The sequence below is a fragment of the Ochotona princeps genome, chromosome 22 (assembly GCF_030435755.1).
Source record: "Ochotona princeps isolate mOchPri1 chromosome 22, mOchPri1.hap1, whole genome shotgun sequence".
NCBI lineage: Eukaryota > Metazoa > Chordata > Mammalia > Lagomorpha > Ochotonidae > Ochotona > Ochotona princeps.
The window spans coordinates 5043559-5064585 of NC_080853.1; the positions used below are offsets into that span (position 1 = coordinate 5043559).

The following is a 21027-nucleotide window of genomic DNA, read 5'->3' on the forward strand; positions in this document are numbered from 1 at the left end:
AAAAAAAATGTTTAATTTTTGAAAATTCTCTTTCTCTTTTTTTTCAGGGAGGGGGTTTTATTTGAAAGTGAGTAACAGGGGGAAGAGGCAAAAGAAAAAAGGAGGAAAAAGAGATTTGAAAAAAAAAAAGCACATCTATGCATTGGTTCACTTCCCAACCGCCTGCAGCAGCGGAGCTGTTGAAGGTTGAAACCAGGAACCCAAAACTCCAGGACTCCCATGTGTGTGGCAAGGGCCCAAATGCTTGGGCCATTAGCCGCCTCCCAGTGTGTGCACTAGCAGGTAGCTGAATTAGAATAAGAGGTCGTTCTTGATGCCCGACACTCCAGTGTGGAATGCGGCTATCCTTAATGGCAGCCTAACCTACTCCACATGGCCTAACTCAAAGTTTGAGACTTTTAAACCAAGGTTTAACAATGCCAGGGAAGGGAAAAAACAATTGTCCTGGGACCTGCGTGATAGCCTAGTAGCTAATGTCCTCACTCTACCTGTGCCAGCATCCCATACAGGCACCGATTGATATGCTCCACTTCCCTTCCAGCTTCCTGTTGTGGCCTGGGAAAGCAGTAGAGGATGGCCCAAGGTTTTGGGCCATGTGTGAGACCCAGAAGAAGCTCTGGCTCCTGGCTTCAGATCAGCTCTGACCACTGGAGGTTGAACCAGTGGACAAAAGATATTTCTCTCTGTCTCTCCTTTCTGTAAATCTGACTTTCCAATAAACATAAATAAATCTTTAAAAACAATTGGCCTATTTCCGGCAACTCATCTAAATCATCAAATAAGTGATGCTGTTGAGGATGATCAGCTTCTCACATCTGGGTGAAGCTAACAGAAACAGAAAATCAAACAGCAAATAGGGGAACAGTCTCTCTCCAATAACCTGCACTTAACTCCCAGCACGAACATCTGCAGACCACCCACAGCAGCCTTGGCCACTCAAGCTTCTCTCATAGTTGCTAGGATAACTTAGTATCCCCGACCAAATAGCTATTGGTTGAGTGATTTTTTTTTCAAGATATATTGCCCAATTCATTTATTTTTAAGATTAATTTATTTTTATTGCAAAGTCAGATATATACATATACACACACACACACACATATATATATGTAGAGAGAGGAGGAGAGACAGGGAGAAATATCTTTCGTCCGATGATTCACTCCCCAGGTGACCACAATGGCCAGTGCTGCACTGATCCGAAGCCAGGAGCCAGGAGCTCTTCCGGGTCTCCCATGTGGGTGCAGGGTCCCAAGGTTTTGGGCCATCCTCCACTGCTTTCCCAGGCCACAAGCAAGGAGCTGGATGGGAAGCGGGACAGCCGGGGTTAGAACCGGTGCCCATAAGGGATCCCAGCACGTGCAAGGTGAGGACATTAGCCACTAGGCCACAGCACCGGGCCCTGCCCAATTCACTTCAATTCAATAAAGAGATCTTTATTTTGTCCTAGAAATTAAGCTCTGGTAAAAAGATAGAATATCCTTTGTCAAATAACTACATTTCAAGGAAAAGAGAAAAGTTACTGAAGTTCTAACATTGCATTCAACCTGTGTAGATAGACCACCTGCTGAAGTCCTTAGGCTCCTACAAGGCCTCAAAATAATTACAAAGACATCTGCCATGTCCTAACTAGAAAGAATCTTATACATATTAATTCAGCTGTATGTCAAGAACTTGAATATTTGAAATGCTGGTATATTTTGATGAAGAGCATGGGTAGAGAGCTGTATTTATTTAGCAGATGAAAGCATAGGCTAGTAAGATGGAAATATGCAGATACAGATGTGTAATTCTTCAATATTAACGGCACCTTACACTTGCAAAGGGCCTACTTCCCATAAACTATTTGTTTCATTTAATACTCTTCCTGATTCATTCTTGGAACCATTAATTTTGTTGAAAAATCTCTGCTGGATTGGCCTCCTCGACCTAGGGAGAGACTATGAATTTTTATAGTCAGGACAAAATGAAAGGCCCAGTTGAGGAGACAGTCAAGAAATGGGGTTTCTGTGGATTATGGTCAGTTGAGTAAATTTAGTAAGCCTGCTGAAATGTATTGCCTGGAGGAAAGAGAGTGGTTTGTGATGGCAACTATGAAAGTGAAAAAACAAAAATACTCTAGTGAAAGGCCTTGATCTCACATTCTTCTTTGAGTGTTCCATTCTAACTTTAAAGAATCATGTCTGTCTGAAAAGCATTTAGGTAAGCACAGCCAGTGACTTGGATTCCTGACCTGTGCATGCTCTGAAGGTCAAGGGGCTTGGTAGGCATCTGGCCTTTGGAAATTGGTAGCCTCAGGACCAGGAAGTGCTACCACATACCATCTATGTGCTCGTGGCGGGCCAGGCATGGCACTAAGCACATTGTGTGCGTTGCTGGTTCGACTGACGGAGACACCTATAAAACAAATGCTCCTATGTTACTGCCCTTCTGTCAGGACCAGGGCCTGAGACCCTGGAGCATGCACATTGGCCCACGGAGAGAGCCAGAATCCCACTGCTGAGTTTTTTGCTGTTGTTGATTCTAAAGCTCGCCATTTTATTGCTGCTTCTCATGCATCCAACAGCTGGTTTTCTTTGAGATTACGTGGTGGTAGAACAGACGTAAGCTCCATTTTGTGAGTTCCCTCTGCTTTCTGCAGAAGTGTCCTGTTTGTGGTTGGGACCATCCATCCCATTTAACTAAAATCACAGCGAGGCAAATACAGGAAAGTCAATACCTGTTTCACATAAAACTTGAACTTTCTGGGTCTATTTTTTACAAAAGTCAAATCCACTTGGTGGGGCAGTTTTGTTTGAACAGTTGAATTCTATTTCAAGTGGACAGGTTGATAAAACATAAACCTTGGGCTTAGAAGCTTGGTTGATCCTGGAAATTTCCAGGGGCTTCTGGACCTTAGATTTGCTATAATGCAGCTACTCTAGTAAATAATGCCATACTATATTCAACTTCTCTCCCCAATCTTTTTCTACATCTCAGCTTTAGTTGAATGAGATTGCCATCAGAGTGCACTTATATTCCTTTCAAAGACATGTGAACTGACCACCAAACATGCCCCTTAAAATTTTGAATAGCCAAGTAATAGATATTAGAGATACTTCAAACAGTCCCCAGAGTAAGCTTGCATGACAAAAGGTGACCTCATTAATATGCAAAGCTTGGGTGCCACAACTAGACTCCACCTCCCAACCACAGGCTGACAGCCCAGGAGACTTCACCTTGGGAGCTCATGAATAAAAATCAACTCAAGGAAGAAAGTTGCTCGGTATCACACTGGAAAAATCTCTGAAACGACTATAGTCGTCAAACTGCTCTTCAAAATATTGAGTTGTCTCTGAAGGAGTTTTAGCCTTTTTATAGACTATTTTGGACAGCTGGGAATGATAAGATTCTGTGGTTATGGTTCTTTGAATTACAAAAGCCCAACATGGATTATCCTGATTTGCCTCTGAAAGATTGCTCTGCAAAGTCAAACAAAAGCAGGAGGGGGGAGGGGCGGGGGGGAATAAATGGGGGAAAGGAGAGAGTGAGGGAGGCTAGAAGGAAACAAGACAAAAAGGAAAGAAGGAAGGTTGGAAGGAGGGAGGAAGGAGAAAGGGAAAGGGATTCATATTAATCATAACTGTTATGTGTTGTGGGAGCAGCCTCAGATGGACTTAATTATGTCCTTAGTCTAAACCCAGCATGCAGTCACTTCTGCACACACAGCTCTCAAAATGAACAGAGAAAAAATATCATTGGCAATTTGAGGTCACTTCTTCATAGCAATCTCCCTGGCAACCTGAAGTGTGTTTTCATGATGTCAGCAGAGATCCATTGCCGCCAACTCAGCCTTCCTTTTCATTTAACCCAAATTCTCCTCCGAGGCTACCCAAGAGAGAGAAGGCGGCAAAGCAAAACTTTAAACCGGGAGATTACCTGATGGATATCAAACCACAACCACCAAAAGAAAGCTAAAAATCCCTCTCTCTTAGGGAGCAAAAGGCATAACTTTATTTTCTAGAAGATAATGGAGGACAACATGATGTCAGATGCCCATTCAGTCTTTGCTTACTATTACTGTTTTTGTTATTATAATTATTTGGTACTCACACTTCCCCAAGGCTAACACCTGTGACATGGAAGCTGTGCTCTTAAGGACACTTGGGAACGTGTTTGAATAGGAAGGGCTCTTGGGGCACATCCTGGATTCTGAAGTCTCAGTGATATCCCGAAACATCTAAAGCTTTTGATTTGATGGGACATCCGACAGAGCTCCTGGTAGGAAGGGAAGCAGTAACCAAGAGAGTCAGTTGCTTCTTCCAGCTGTGAGGAACCTGTTTTCTGCCAGGTGCCATTTTGATATTTATTACAGCATGTGCGGCCACACAAAATTAGCAAGTTAAACATTAGCATAGATTTGTTGAACTTTGAATCCCACATGCAGTTGCCTTGGCAGGGCCAGAGCTGATGATTTCATGGGCCTTACGCAAACTGAAGGCCAAATATTCCCCACCCCTGGTTCACTCCTCAAATGGCTGCAATGGCCAAAACTCAACTGGGCAAGTCCACAAACAGGAGCCAGAAGCTTTCTTCAGCTCTCTCACGTGTGTGCAGGGACACAAGATTTAGGCCATCCCCCTGCTCCTTTCCCAGGCTATAAGCAAAGAGCTGGGTCAGCCAGGACTAGAATTGGCATCCATGCTGGCATCACAGGAAGAGGATGAGCCTGATATGCCACTGTACTGGACCCCTCAAATTAGCATTTTCATTGTCATCTATTTATCCCAGCATTACTTAATCCCAGGGCTTAAGACTCTTAATGCTGTTGGTTTCAGAAGCCATCAGTTGAATTTGCTAAGACTATGGTACAGATTACATAGAAATCTGTAACTCTTGAGCACCGTGTTTCAGTGGGCTTTGTGTTTGTCTTGCTCCCGAACCTCTGGACCCAGTGAATGAGATGCTCCTGTCCAGACCTGCCTTGCACTCCCCACTCACCGTGCTTGTGGCAGCTGAAAGGCCATTGTCTGTTTGTTGTTTTAGTCAGTGAAAGGGGATGGAGGCACCACTCGCTCAGAAGAAGTAAGTGGGAAAGACTCCAGCTACCAAGTAAGTGACCTTGAATTCTGATCGGGTATGGGTTGAACAGTGTGTTCTCACTTCTTTGCAGCCCCATTCGCACCACAATACACCTAAGTAACATCTCCAGCCTAAGCTCCTACTGTCCACCAGGCACTGGGCTAGACCTGTAGACAGAGACAAGCAAGCTTGAGTTCCTCAGCATTTTCATATAAGCCCTTCCCTCTTTTCCATCCATCAAGTCTTGCCATAAATGATGCCTCCACCGCCATCACTGCCCCTGATCACGAACTACAGTCATCCATTGCTCTGGCAGCTGCTGGTCTCCCCTGCTCCTTTGCACCCTTTGCAGCCTTGGCTACTTTTCTGTCCTACCACATGGTACCTGTCACATAGGAAGGACTATTTTTTAAATTGATGCATGAAATACATGGGATCCCTCTGTTTCCTTCCATTATTTTTTCTGAAGAAACAAAACAATGATAACTTTTATAGCTGAATGTTCTTTTTAAAAACCGAAAGAATTCATGACACAAGAATGTATAATCTTCCCTCCTTTTCTAGCCAAAAGGTATATCTTTGTAAAATGTCATCATGTTTGTTTCTCCTGTTAATTTTGTTAAGATAGAGATGTGCTTAAGGCATGGTGTATAGACTGAAGTCACGTAGGTTCAAATTCTGGCTCAGCCACTTTTTAGCTGTGTGACTGTAAGTGGATTACAAAATCACCTCACTTCCCTCATCTATGTGGTGGAGCTAAGAGAAGCACACATGAGTTGGTATCTGTAAAGGACTTAGAACATTCCTGGAGGGAAGTGTCCGATGCTGTGTTAGGATGGTCTGCCACAACAAATACCATAGAGTAGGCGGCTGGAACAGTGGAATTTCCTTTCTCACAATTCCAGGTGTTAGAAAAACCAAGATCAAGGTACCAGCAATATCCAGTTCCTGGGGAGGGCTTCCCTCCTGGGTTGCAGATGGCAGCCTTCTTGCTTGCCCTCACTCGGCACAGAGATACGTGCCCTCTGATGTCCCTTACTCCGAGGTCATGAACTAACCTCATTGATCAGTTCCCACCCTTTGACTTTATGACTTCCTTACTCCAAGCTCATGCAGTGCTGGGGAAATGGTCAGCGTGTGAACTTAGGGGCAGCACAGGTCAGCCCCTGTGGTCACTTTGTGTTAACCCAGGGGACTAACAGGGCACTGCCAGTCCAGTACCATTGCTCACCTGTCACCACACACACAGACGGCAAAGCAGCAAAGAGTTTGTTGTATTCCCGTTTCCATAATCACCTATTTTCCATGTTTCAGCTGGGAAATACATTGCTTTTCACTGCATTTAAATCTTGTTTCTCTTCCAACTTAGGCCTATTCTCTTGACCACTTTGGAATTAAAACTTCCAAAGGTTGCCTCCTTAGAAATATGGAAAATTTATTAAATGAGAAAAGCTTGAATACAATTGTATAGTTCATCAGCAAATATACAGTGAAAGCATTATGGCAATAATTTTGGTGATTCTAAAATTGAAATGAGGTCCACGACAATAAAAATGGGTTGGAAACACGCTCAGCAGGAATGGTGTGCACATCAGTTAGAGGATTCTGTTTTCCAGGACCTTGCACCAGGACTGGAGAAGGCAAGTGTGTAGTCACTGTGAGGGTGACAAATACATGGCCGTGTGCCCTCTGTTCTTTGGCTTTGCGCTGTTCAGATTGTGAGAGTCTTGGCTGGTATTTCTGGGAGGAAGAGCACCAGGTGACATTTCCAGCCCAGTTGCCGCAGCTGAATGAACGAGCCAGGCCTGCAGCCTTGTCCTGCAGCTTTCCAGGGCTACTAGGTCTGAGGGCCTTACATCCAAACTCCAGTCAAAAGTTTCTAATCTGCATCCAATGACAAAGCAATCACAGCATTGTGTAGATTCTCAATGGGGTGTCAAGATGAGAATTTGGCCAAGTGCTAACTTCAGAAGGTGGTTCCTGAGTCTTCAGGAAGATCAGTGCCCACCAGGGCCAGGTAGCCATGTGTCCATGGACATCATCCTCTCAGTTCCCTCTTGCAACAGCCAGGGTGCTCCGAGAGTACTCCATTCTTGGGTTCTTTCCACTCCCCTACCACCATGACCTGGGAAAGGAAATAATTCGGAGACATCTGGCAAGTTGTTGCTTGTCACTTAACGTATATTGAGGGAGACCGGCTATGTAAGTGTCAGCTTGTAGGTCAAGCCATGGAAGAGGCAGACTGGCTCTACGGAGCTCACCTGCCATGGGAAGGAAGGGCAGGCTGAACATCATCAAGTGAGCAAAGGGCTCCTGGAGTGGACTCCCCTAGAAAGCTAACCCAGCAGTGTTTCACAAGAGGACTGAGCTACTTCCAACAGAGCAACTGCAAGTGCCAGGAGGTGCCCCTGGTGGGGCTGGAGAAGAAAGAGGCAGATGACCCCATGGGAGAAAAGACCAACACCCCTGGAGCCCTGTTTTAGGAGGAAGCTGCTTCAAGGAGCCAAGAAGGCTGAAAATGACTGGGACTGAATGGACAGAAGGGAACAGACAGGAGTCGAGGTTGGAGAGGTACAGGCAAGCACACAGACCCACGAGGTCTTTATTTAAAAGCACGAGCACAACATCAAGCCAGAAGAGCCAGCCTGTCCCGGCTTGCCCAGGGCTCCACACCCCAGAACCTGCCTCTTCCCCAACTGCCAGACAAGCCAAGCCATTGGCTGCCCAGTAGTCAGCATTTCACAGCAGCCTGACCTGGGCCAAGGAATCTTCCTAGTCTTTGCTAATTTGTTCCTCACCACACTAGAAGGTGATGTATCTTTTCTCACTCCCATACAGATGTGGAAACTGAGAAATCAAACCATGTATTCCAGGTCACACAGCAAGGAAGGGATGGATCTAGAACTAAGCTAGGTCACGCTGACTCCAGACACTTGATAGAGCTTAAGATTTTCTGCACAATAAGAGTACTTACGGTGTCTGAACCAGGATGATTGGTTTCTGGCCTTCCTGAAGGGCATCATGGTGGGCATTTCTGTTCTGTCTCTTTTTCAGGATTTTATTTGTTTATTTGAAAGGCAGAGTTACAAAGGTAGGGGCTGGGACAGAGACAGAGAGGAAGAGCTATCCCTCTGGTTCAAATTCCATATGACTTCAATGGTCAAGGCTGAGCCAGGCCAGGAACTCCATCTGGGTCTGTCTCATGGCAGAAGTACTTGGGACATCCTGCACTGCCTTACCAGGTGCATTGACAGGGAACTAAATTGGAAAGTGAGCAACCAGGACTTGAAGCAGTGCCTACATGAGTTGTTGGCATTGCAGGTGATGTTTTAACCCACTGTGCCACGTTGCCCACCCTTCTGTTTCTTTCTAAGTCCCATATCTGCTCTGGGCAGTGTAAAGTGCCTGGATCTCTGGGTGGCAGCCTTTGCTGCAGCTTCAGTAGCCAGGCTGTGAGAAGCATTTGGGGTGTGCACTTGCACGCTGGGCATCTGCCCTCTGTTCTTGAGGCCTTCTGCTCAGAAAAGCTTGCAGCGTACAGAAACTGTGAGGCAGGACAGCCTCACCTGTGTATCTCCCCACTTACTGCAAATGTCGTGCTTGGTTCACCGGTGCAAAATGACAATCCTCTCCTTGCTGCATCCTCAGTCACAGCTCCAGCTCTGTCACCTGACTTTGTGGATTTATTAATTGAGGTTTTTAAACATGCACTCAGTGGATCAAATTTGGTCCCCAGGAGCATTTGTGGCCCCGCTGTTTGTTATGAACTTTTGAAGTAGATGTTTAAAAGGTGACATCTTCATATTTAAACCACTCAACTTCAACCTCCATCTCGCCCAGGGTCTGAGCACCTGGTGGCGCTTTGAATGAGCCATGTCACACTCAGGTCCCTGTAGCTCCCCTGCTCGGTACCCAAACCAGCATTGCTTCCACGGTGTTGTTCCTACGCTGAAGATACAGTCCTTTTCGTCTGTGCTGTTTTCATAGCTCTCCACGTGGTCATGCTTACCCTGGATCTCTGTTTTATGAATCTGTCCTGCTATGGGCATTTTAGTTCAAGAAAATTACATGAAGAGTTTCTACTTCCACACAGGTTTCCCCGAATTCTCTAAAATGTTGTACTTTACAGGCTCATCCTCCTAAGGAACTAGCATGAGTTGTTTTCTCCTGAAGAGTAATACGGAATCATTTTGCTGTTAACACCCTACCTGAGAGCACTCCAAGAGTTGGTGAATCATGCAATTGAAAGGATCATTTTTATGCATAAACTTTTGAAGTCCACTCATAGGTTCTTTACAACATGCATGTTTATGCAAACTTTTTGAATAGCCCACATATAGATTTCTGTGTACTTTTTTAATTCTTTATTTTATGGCACAGTTTAATAGGCACTCGGGACTCCCCATGTGCCCTCCCCTCCCCATTGTTCTCCCCTCCAGTCTTGCAATAGGTGTCTTCCGTGTGCCCTCACCAGTCCATCATGCTGCCACTGAGGTGTCTCCCAACAACGTAGGAGATTGTCTGCCATTTCTCTGTGAGTCCATCCTTGTACCGCGTGCATGGGGACATACTTCTCTCCGTTTCTACCCATGGACACATTTATTTCCACTACACTTCCATTATACATCCCCTTAGGTACAGTCCACCGTGGGTTGAGAGAAAAAAAAGTGGATCTTCATCTCCATAGTGTTATCGAACTTGTAACAAAGGTATTGCTGTGCGCTAGGGTGGTGCCGGAGAGTGTCCAATGGAAGGATGTTTATTGTAAACTAAAGCACAATCATTTCATAGAGCAGAAAGGTCAGTTTCACACTAAAAATTAAAGCAGATGTAATTATTAAGAGAAGAATGGGCAACCCCAGTAAAAAGCCACACGTGTTTACCAGTAGGAACGACCCTCCTGAAGTCCAGCACAGGGCAGCAGGAGCAGCTGGCCTCGGAGTCGCAGGCGAGGTCACCAGTATGTGACCTCTTGCTCCCACTCTTCATCTCTCAGTTCTGTTGCCTCTATGTGGACTTTCCTTTTCAGGCAGATTTTCCTGTCTGAAAAGTTACGTACATGTCCGGAGCTTATCGTCCGGTGAAGAAGGAGCACGCATCTCTCTTGATTATCTTAGCAATGATCTGAGAACATCTCAGTTCTGTATTTGACTACTTAGACACAATGCTCTGATTGGCTGAGCCTGAGTCACTGGACCTTATGCTTGGAAAAGCTGGAGGAAGGGAGATGGTTTCCCAAGGAGGATCCAAGCTGGTACCAGAAGAAGGGGGAAATAATGCTTGCTGGGAAAGCATAAAATTAATTAAAGAATTATTAGATGAGAAAGTGCCCCCTGCTGTCAATATGTCTACGCACTGTTCTTATTTGTTCATTTCACCCCAGACTCATGAGAATGTCCATATCATCTGGCATTAGAACATCTCTGTTTTCACAGCTCTGTGCGGCAAGCTGTCTTTCAGACACTAAAAATTTCACTGTGTTTGAAATTGCTGTAGACCTCAAACTCCACGGAGAAGGCCGTCTCACTACCGGAGCCAGAGCCTGTGGGAATACCCCCCAAGGGCAGAGAGGGCTCCTTGAAGGACAAGAAGTCAGCTGGGGAGACGAGCAAGCGCAAGAACAGCAAGCAGGAAGCCGCAGTCGCAGCCCAGGGCCCTGAGCAGGCCGTGGTGGATGGGAACGCCCTGCGGGAGGGGGACAGGCCCCAGAAGAGAGCTGAGAAGCGGCGACAGTCCCTCGGGGGCTTCCTCAAAGGCCTGGTACGTGGATCTTTGCCTTTTCATTCTGAGCTCTTGGACAGAGGGTGTGATTTCCACCTCCAGAGATGATTGGACAGGGAGTAGCCAGACCTTCGGCAAACATTAAGGGTACTTCGTGCCAGGCACCATGCTGGGCACAGGAGGCGAGCTCGGCACAGCTGTTGGTATTACAGAGGCAAAATCGGAGACAGAAAGGGTGGGAGTGCTGGACGCTGTTAGGAGAAGGGAATTGCGGGAAGAGAGCCTGGATGCGAGACTGTGTTCAGGTCTGGGGCTTACAGGGCTGTCAGGGAGTGTTCTCCAGGGACGTTTCAGGTCCTGCAGAGAAGGCCAGGGGAGCTCTGGAGACAGTGGGAGCAGCAGGTGTAAGGGTGGGGTGGTGAGAAGTCCAGTGTTGAAGTCATCTGCTGGGATCAGTCAGTAAGAATAAGGATAACCATTGATTTGTGGCCAGAGGGGGCCTTGAAGGGCATAAGCAAAGGAGGCTTCTCTACACTTGACCCTGAGCACCAGACATAAAGAAAAGGCTAGCACAGCTCCTGCCTTCCAGCCCGGTGGGGGTAAGTGGAGGGCAGACATCAAATCCTTCATTGCCTTGTGAAGTGAGTACATCAACCAGGGCAGTGCAATCACCTTGGGGCAGACACATCTTTGTTGTGGGGGACTGTCCTGTGCATTGTAGGACATCTGGCAATATCCTTGGCCTCTGCCAGCAACATAGCACCTGCTCCCATTTGCGATCACCAAAGTTGGGTCCGGACATTGACCAATCTCCCTGGGGAATGCAACCTCCCCTAGCTCCAAGCCCCTGGAGTAGACCTGCTCCCTGGGGAGGTGGCTGTTTGGCCTGTTCGTCAGGCTCTTCTTTGTCTCTCAGGCTCTCCTCCCTGTCCTTACCAGGGTGGAGGCTGGAACATACTAGATACTCCAAGGGTACTTGTGGACTTAGTCAAACGAGTGGGTGATGGCCATATGGAGTAAACTGTAGCACTAGTAATTGTTTAATTGCATCTATAATCATGTAACTTCTGCAAACTTGGGACTCTGAAGGGTCGTTACTCAAATTATAAGCAAGGAGATTCCTATAGCTGGGATGATAGCTTCAGAATTCCCCAAGACTCGTGTGTTAGAGGCTGGGTTTAGGGTGCCACTACTGGGAAAGATGGGGAGTTGATCCAATTATAGTGTGTAGGAGATGGGCCTGGTGAGAGGTGCCCTGAGGGTGTGCCCTGGGCAATAATTCTCATAAAGGATACGGTTCTGTAAGTTCTATAAGCCTGTTCAGCCCCGGCTGCTTCCTGTCTTCCCCCGTGATCCTTCCTCCAAACCCATTACACCATCCACTGCCCTCATCAGACACCAGATCAGTAATGCCACTCAGTCTTGGACTGGGAACCAAAACTGTGACCCAGAGGAAACTTTCTTCCTAAGCAGCTTCTCCCAGGTATTTGTTAAGGCGGTGAAAATCTGACCAATGTAGCAGTCACGCACAAACTCCGTGAAGAAATGAGCAAAGTCTTCCCCGGGACCATAGGAATCTGGGCTGAGCGAGGAGGCAAACATTGACTCGGGCAGTGGGCAGTGGGGCCAGAGAGCTGGGGTTGGCTTTGATGTTGCTGCAGGGTAGGTAGTCATGTGAAGTAAGCTGACCTCCAACTACTGCATCTTCCAGAATCACTCTGTCCCATTGATATCTAGACAGTTGTGACTTCTGACATACACGGGGGGAGGGTGCTGCTGACCCTCTGCCCCAAGAGCAGACTTCAGAACATCTGTGAGGAGCTTCTTAGAAATTCTGGATCTCAGGCCCAGCCATAGGGTTTTGTGATCAGAACCACCATGTCTGCCTCATTGAGCGTCTTTGCCTTTGTGTGGGGAGGTGGGCCTTGATTTGAGGTGGTGCTAGAGAGAAGATTGGAGGTGATGTTCTGCCCTACGGTCTGTCCTGCTCTTCCCAGATCCTCAGAGAGCAGGCCTTTCTCCATTTCTGGAGAATAAGCACCAGAACAGGAGAGTGTATGCAGACTCACCCCCTGTGGGCTGCTTGTGCTGGAGTAAACATCTCCTTTGTCAGTGCTCACACCTGGGAGGGGTGGTGTCCCAATCACACTTTCCTTGGTCGTTTGTGGGTGGACTGTGTGTTTTCTGCACCTCTCCTCTCTGTGGATTCTCGGTGCATTGGGTGAGAGGATGTCCCTGAAGTTTCTGTGCTCAGAACCACAGTTCCCCTCTCTGTAATTCTTTGTCATTTTGCCAGACGCCCATCCGATGATCTTTGTGCATTCCCTGCGGAGCCCTGATTGACGGTGGAGATGGCCCTAATCCAGTGGTCCTTAACCAGGGGCAACTTTGTGTGCCAGGGGATATGTGGTGATGTTTAGGGGAAAGTTTTTGACTGTCACAAATGTGATGAAGTACTGGAGGCATGTTGTATGCCAACCATGTTGCCAAACATCCTATAATATATGTGACAATCCCCAGAACTAAAAACACCCATCCTGAAGCATCAGTTGGGCCAAAGGGAGGAACACTTCCCCAATGACACAGCCCCCAGGGAAGGGGTCAGGGCAGGCTCCAAGGGCCTGTGCTTTCAAGTCACCCCAGTAGCTTGACTGGAGTCCTGTCCCTCCACCTCCCTGGCCCTGTGACCTTGGACTAGTCACCCAGACCCTCACAGCCTGTTTCCCCACCGATGCACCTGAGATCATAGTTACTATTCTGGAGTTCCTTTGGGAATAAATAAATAAATGTACAAATTATTTGGTTCAGAGCCTAGCACAAAGTAGGAGTTCAAGAGCAGATGTTACCATTTCCACAGCAAATCGTTTGGGCTCTTGTGTGGGCTTGAGTCTGACCCCCTAGCAAGGTGGAGATGTGGCCAATGTGCCCTCACCTCCCATCCAGCACAGAGACTCTTCTCCCTGAAGTCCGTTCCTGTCCACCATCTTTCAGTCCCTCTCTCTCTGTTCCTCTCTCTTTCCCTGCTCTAAGCCATCTGGCCCAGTCAGTGTCCCAAAATCTGAATGTATTTCCTCACTCAGGGACCTTGGTGTATCACTGCGGGTGTCCGAACTGCTGTGCAGCTGTGTCTGGGTGAGATCCTCCTCCGATGACAAACTGTGAGACCTTGAGCTGGTCACTTCCTCTCTGAATCAGATTGCTTATTTGTAAAAGAGGAACAATGAACAGCTGAGAGGACTAGGGAACCAATCATACAAGATCTTGAATAGTGAGTAAGCACCGAGGACAGTCCCCAGGCCTGTGAGCCAGCAGCTTGTGGGAAGCAGCACCCCCACCCCACCGCCGCCTTCATCATCAGGTTTGGTTGATAACTTGCACAGAGCAGATGCTCTGGCATAATGCTTGTTGAATGGATGAAGGGGAAATTGATGCATTTTTAGCTTAGTCTGTTTATAGTATCTGATACTGTTTTGAGGTGCCAAAAGAAAAGATTAGACAAAATAAATATAACAGCTTATTTGGTCATAGAAAATTCATAAATGGGAAAGCACCTAGTAGCAGAAGAAATCCAGAAAGCTCCACCCAGCAGCTTGATTAGTGATCTGGAACAGGCCGGTCGGTTTCAGAACAGCAAATCGTTGGATTGACTTCAGTGAGGCCTCTGCCTAGTTTAGGTGTGATGAACTCACTGCCTGCGATTGACCAAAACTTGGCTGGTGGTGATTGGCTGAGACTCTTCCCCCCCGGCAATTTTTTTAATTGTAATTTAGCTTTTTGTTTGTCTGCTAAGGTCACAGTTTCTGAAGTAAGAACCCAAGCCAGTGGCCTCCGTTATCTGAAGAGGGCTGTAGATACACAGCTGTGTCTCTGATAGAGGCTATCGGCAGAGGACCGTTCCTGCCTGATTACAGTGTGGGTGGGATGGGGAAGGAAGATCTGAGATGTGCTTCTGCCGGTCCCCTTGCCAAAACACAGAGCCTCCAGCATCCCGCTGTATCGGGACAGGGCTCCGGCTTCGGGGTTCCCAGCTGTGTCTCAAGCTCCTGTGATAGAACTAGGCCTGCCCAGAGACGGACAAGAATAAGACGTGACATTTGAGTAGGCACTCCAAGTCACAGGTCTTAAGGGAATGTCGTATTTAACTTTCATTATGTTTATGACTTCTACTTGCCGGCTTTTAAAACACCTACTTTGTGGGTGGAGACACTGAAGGTTAGCTTTTGTCTGATTTGGTTTAGATGTTGAGTGTTTTCACTGATGCGGAGCATCCAGGTGTCCACAGAAACCAGGCAGAATCCTTTGGTCATCCAGGCAGGGTCCACTGGGTTCGCCGTCCCTGTACCCACCTCGCTCAGGGCTCTTGTCCAAGGGCACGTTCTGATCAAGTGATGTTGGGATGCAATCAGGGATTCCATGGGCAGTGCCCAGGCCGCAGATCCACAGGTGGTATTCTGAGTAGCGAGATGCCAAGAAACCAGCAATAAGATGTTTGGGAAAATACCCAGGCTTCCTTTGGCTTCTTTTTAAATGTTGCAGTAGATGTAATTTGCTCTTAGAAGGTTGTTTACCATAAACACCATGCAAGAGATAGGGTACGTTGTTATTTAGCAGATACTTGTAGGATGTCTTGTAGACCCCTGCTACTGAGCAATGCCAGGGGTGTGTAAACTACAACTTCATTTTGGGAAAAAAAAAAAAAGATTAAGTTTTATTGGAACTCAGCCATGTTCATTTATTTATACCATCGTCCATGGCTGCTTGCACACTGTACCATCAACTGCAGACCCGGCACCCCACAGATTCTAAAGTAGCCACCAGCTGGCCTTTTACAGAAAACACGCCAGAACCCTCAGTACGGCACTGGGCTTGTGGCCCGTGACAAAAGCCTGACTTCAGAGGCTCCCGTTCTGGGAAACTTGGGCATGAAAAACAGATTAACTAAGAAGCAAAACTGAAGATGTCAGCGTGCAAGGTCTCTCAAGCAGATGTCCAGGGCCGTGCCCTGCTCTGGGGAGGGGCCTGCGAAGTGAGAACTGTGCCCTGCTCTGCATGGTGGATGGGGCAGGTGCCAGACAGGAAGTGAGCGAGGCCCCCTCCTCTGGGAGGAGGAAGAACACCAGTCAAGGCCCTGGGGAGGGCCTGGGCACAGCGTGCTTCCGCGCCTTCGAGAATGAGAAGGAGCCCTCATTGCTGGGGCCGGGACTGAACGAGGTGGAGGGTGGGAGGGGGCAAGTTTGGAGCAGGGGCCAGGATCAGCTCACACAGACAGCACTGGCCATCCTCAGAATGCTGACCATAACCCCATGTAAATTAGAAGGCCAGTAATGGGTGTGAACAAGCCAGGGTTGGACACATCTTCGTAACTTGTAAAGACTCTGTCTGCTGTTGCGGGCAAGTGGGAGCATAAATAGGAGGCCAGTTCACATGTGGTCAGTGCAGCCAAGAGAAAGGATGCAAACTAGCCCAGGGAGGCCTGCACAGGTGACGAGATGTGGATGGGCTCAGCTCACGGGTGCTGATCTGATCACCGCCCTCCACGAGGCCCTTCCTCCCTTGGGGCAGCATCTCTGTAGTCATGACTACACCCCCACAGGGTCCCCACTTGTCATCTTGAAGTCAGGCCTGCTCCCCAAATTGTGTCCTTTGCTGAAGCCCCACAGCATCTATAGGCAGCAGCGGAGACGGGTCCCCCTCTGTCACCTGGAAGTGGCCGTGGGCTCAGCCCTACTGGTAGCCAAGCAGCTCCAACCAGCCCTCACTGGGTAAGGGGCTGCAGAGGAGGACCCAAGAGAGCAAAGCAGCTTTCACACTCCGTGAGGCCAGGCTTCTGATGGCCGCGGGCCTTCTGTCCCCTTCACATGCCTGAAGGGCAGGACAGCGCTGCCTGCTGCATAGCAGGTGTCCAGCATGCTGCTGTGTGCACTGAGGGTGGGGAGAGGACTTCTCCACAGTGCTGGCGATGTGGCAGGCACTCGCCCGAGCACTTCCCACAAGCCAGCATCTACTCGGCACCACCACCCAGAGGCCAGAGCAAGGCGCACAGAGGAGAGCACACGGCTGGGAAGGGTGTTCCAACCCCGGGCTCTGCCTCCAGCATGAAGCTGTGTTAGTTATATGTTACGATACAGCGTGTGCTCTAGGCAGCCCGTATCACACCGTGCCACACATGCTCTGGTGTCCTGCAGACACACCCTGCTTACGTTCACACATGCTACACTACAATTACAACCGTACTTACTACGCCATGGAATACCACAACACTAGACAGTACACTGGGCTAGGGAGAGGGTACCACACAGCACTGTGCATTCCACTCTGATATTTACTTTATGGTCGTACACATTGCCTTCATGACCACATATACTGGACGGCACTAGGTCTTCTGTGACCCCCGTAATATCTTCTGTACAGTATGGCCTTATGTGGACACACTACGCTTGTATATGTTATACTGTACTGTGTCATCGTCGTCACACCAGACTGCACTGTATACATTTGTACTAGATAACATACACTATCTTGAACTATACTACATTATCCTACACTGAATGATCTATATACTATTCTATCTCATACACATATTATTATACATATTACACTGTATTAACTGTCTTATACTTTATATGTGTATATATGTGTGTGTGTGTATATATATATATATATATAAACTCTTATTACTTTGTAGTTGAAAATGGAGCCAACAGTAAAAATACCTCTGATAAATGAAATAACATGGAAATCTCAAATTTTGTGGAAGAAACAAGGCCAGTTACCCTGACTCCATGGCACAGTGTTCTGGACAAGACCAAACTCCAGGGACAGAGAGGGACATAGATGATTCCAGGGCCTGTGAGTGGGGTGGTCTTAGCTGCAAAGGGGCACAAAGAGGACCTGCTGCACGGGGGGGGGGGTGGTCACAGGAGGTCCCGAGCAGGGAAAAGCCGCATGACCATCATATGTCATGAGGAACTCAGGGCCATGTGACCAGTGGCCATCTGCAAGGCAGTGGCTAACATGAACTAGAATCGTGGGGGTGGGGTAAGAGCTCAGGAGTTGTGTCTTAGGAACAACTCCTAATCGCTTCCTGGCCTTTTGGCCAAGGTCAAGTGAAGGAACAACTCCTGAGATAAGCTGTATCATTCCATTCTTAAGCCCAGAGGGTTCAGTACTTTGTCTAAGATTCCACAAAGCAAGAAAGCATTATAACTGGCACTGGACCACTGGTAGAGAGCCCTCTTAGCCCGGCATTCAGGAATGGGATGTATTTGCTCAGCACAGCAGCGAGCATACTTCGACTGCCAATCAATCGGTGGCATCTTTCTGTCTTTCTCCAGGGACCCAAGCGGATGTCAGATGCTCAAGTGCAGACGGACCCTGTATCCATCGGACCAGTTGGCAAAAACAAGTAATCAGATCCCCACAGTGCCCGCCAGGTTCTCTCGTCCCCCACGTCCTCCCCAGGCACACTCCATGTACATATTTCTCTTCGGATGCCCGTCCCGTGACACCCCACCTCCAGACGGCCTGCGCTGCGGTTGTATATTGCGGGTACTCTCCACGTCTTGGTTCATCCGGTCTTTCTGGCAAACAAGTGTCAAGGTGGATGAGCAGGTTCACCAGTCAGGTCAGGAGGGTTCTGAGGCAAGTAGGGTGGTGACAGAAAAACGCCAGTGAGAAGGAGGGAGCTTTGGGGTGGATGTGCGCTCGCACCTTCAGCCTGGAGAGAGGAAACCAGACCCCAAGTGTCCAAATTCATATTTAAAGGAGGGCGAACACGGGTTCTGCCTTGGGCATTTGCCAGTTTTCTAGAATGGAATGTGTGAGCAATGAAAAAGCAGCCAGTGAGAGTGGTCTTTCAGACAGGGTCCCTGAGAGTTACTGACGAGAGGGAGGTAGATAGATTGAAGAGGGCTTGAAACAATTTGGGAAAACAGTTGCCTCTTGAAGGAGGCTCAGGGACAAGGACCAGCCTAACTTCAAAAAAACAAATAAAGGAAGTTGCGGTTTATTTTCTCACCACCAGGGGGCACGCCAGGGTCTCCGTTTTAATTCTGCTTCCCGTGGCCCTAACAAAGTGGTTGCTACAAGCTTGCTTTACTTGTGTTCCTCGAATATCTGAGGGACCTGCCGTCTGTTCTGTCTGAAGCTTACCTGTGTGTAATTTCCTAATGTTCCCTGGATGTGCTCTGATAAAACCTCCCCCTAACCCCAGTTAATAAAAAATTGACAGAAGATTATACAACACCTGAGTATTTTTTAATACTTTATGGAGCAGTTAAGTAGGACCATGAGTCTGTTAAAATGTAATTAAAAATGATTGACTGACAGGCATGTACACTGTACTTTTCTGTTTCTGGTGTAATAAAAATATGCATTTACTTCTAAAGTAACTTTAAACTTTAAAAAGTAACTTTTAAAGCAGGTCTTTTCAGCTCTGTGTCTGGGAGATCCTTGGCCAGTGTGCTACCATTGTCTTCCTGGGAACCTAAGTCCCCCTCGGCTGTCCCTGGACTGCCTTGTGAATCTGTGCACGCACACATAGACACGCCTGTGTGTGTTCACACGTGTCTGTACTTGTACACACGTGGCACACGACAGAAGTGTCGAGGCTGAGACAAGGCCTGGGAGGTGCATGTCACATGGAGTGTAGGTTTCCAGGGAAGGGGAGAGCAGCAGCCAAGAAGGAGATGGGCTAGAAGCAGACTTGGCTGGAGCGTCGCTTCGACATCCAGGTCCAGAGCTCGGCCTTTGCAGCCCTGTAGTTGAGGCACGGGTGGCCTTGGGAGGCGGCGGGGCCTGGAGCTGCGTCCACTGAGCTGAGAAGCCTGCAGAGGGGTGAGGATGGCTGTGTGTGGACCGTGTCCTCTGTAGATTTACACGTGTGTGTGCAGGTACATCTGTGCACACGGGTGTACACGTACACACCAGAATGGATAAATGCATGCATACACACATGTATTCACGCTTAAGCACATTAGCAGTACAGAATGACACCCACATGCTGGCTCCCTCAGACCCTGGCTGGCCCAGGCCACTCAGTGCCCTGGGCACAGGGGAGGCGGCTGTCCTGCACTGCAGCAGTCAGGGGGACCTACAGCCACCTGCTTCTTTGTCCGCAGAGCCCACAGGTGGCCTTTGGTGAGCTCTCGGACCTCCATGGAGGCAGGTTACTGTGTCATTTGCCAGTCTCAACTCACTGGACAGTGGCATTTTTTTTTAAAGATTTATTTATTTTATTACAAAGTCAGATATACAGAGAGGAGGAGAGACAGAGAGGAAGATCTTCCATCTGATGATCCACTCCCCAAGTGAGCCGCAACGGGCCAGGACGTGCCGATCCGAAGCTGGGAACCAGGAACCTCTTCCAGGTCTCCCACGCGGGTGCAGGGTCCAAGGCTTTGGGCCGTCCTCAACTGCTTTCCCAGGCCACAAGCAGGGAGCTGGATGGGAAGTGGAGCTGCCGGGATTAGAACTGGCGCCCATATGGGATCCCGGGGCTTTCAAGGCGAGGACTTTAGCCACTAGGCCACGCCGCCGGGCCCGACAGTGGCGTTTTGCACACACACAGTGAGACATGCCCCGTTGCTTCAGTGGGAAGAAGCAGAGCCAGGACACGAGTCCCCAGGGTGAGCAAGGCAGGTGCAGCACACGGATGAAGAACAGCACACAGTGTCTACTGCTGGTCTGCCCGCTTCCTCGGGCCGCAGCGGAAACAGTCTCTTCAGTCTCTTAGTAAAATGCTGGGTTTTTAAGGCAAGAAAATAGGAGGCACAGGCAAAAGCCCGGTTTGACGGGAGGCGTTCACAGTGGCAGCTTAAGAAGCAGCTTACAGCTGCACCTTGGTGCTGTGCGTGTGCGTGTGTGCGTGTGTGTGCGCGCGTGTGTGCGCATGTGTGTGTGTGTGTGTGCGTGGTTGGGAGCCACTTCCTGATGTGTCTACTGTAAGTATGCCTTTCCAGACTTTCGGCTTGCCTAGGGGATGTAGGGAAGAAGAGAACCCCCCCCCCCAGGGAAAGGGAGGGGAGAGGCGCCCTGGGGACAGAGACTCAGGGGGCACTCAGCTCCCTGGTGAGTCCCGAGTCTGGAAACGCCCTGAAACCAGAGGGGCCCACAGCACAACACGACAGGACGACAGGGCCCCGCTGCCAGGCCAGTGCGACTGTGGATTTACTTGTTTATCTATTTTTAGGCTCACAGGGAAATCTGTCTTCTCCCTCGCCAAGAAGAAGTGGCCTTTCCAAGAACGGA

General features: G+C 48.4%; 1 protein-coding gene across 1 annotated transcript in view; it reads left to right on the top strand.

The window, feature by feature from the left end:
• BCAS1 (brain enriched myelin associated protein 1) overlaps positions 1 to 19008 on the top strand; it is a 76072-nt gene extending 57064 nt beyond the window's left edge. The window contains exons 12-14 of the mRNA XM_058679878.1: positions 5023 to 5088; positions 10555 to 10818; positions 18114 to 19008. Coding sequence (XP_058535861.1) covers positions 5023 to 5088; positions 10555 to 10818; positions 18114 to 18188 — 405 coding nt within the window. The 3' untranslated portion in view covers positions 18189 to 19008. The remainder of the gene's footprint in view (positions 1 to 5022; positions 5089 to 10554; positions 10819 to 18113) is intronic.
• Positions 19009 to 21027: the final 2019 nt, after the last annotated feature.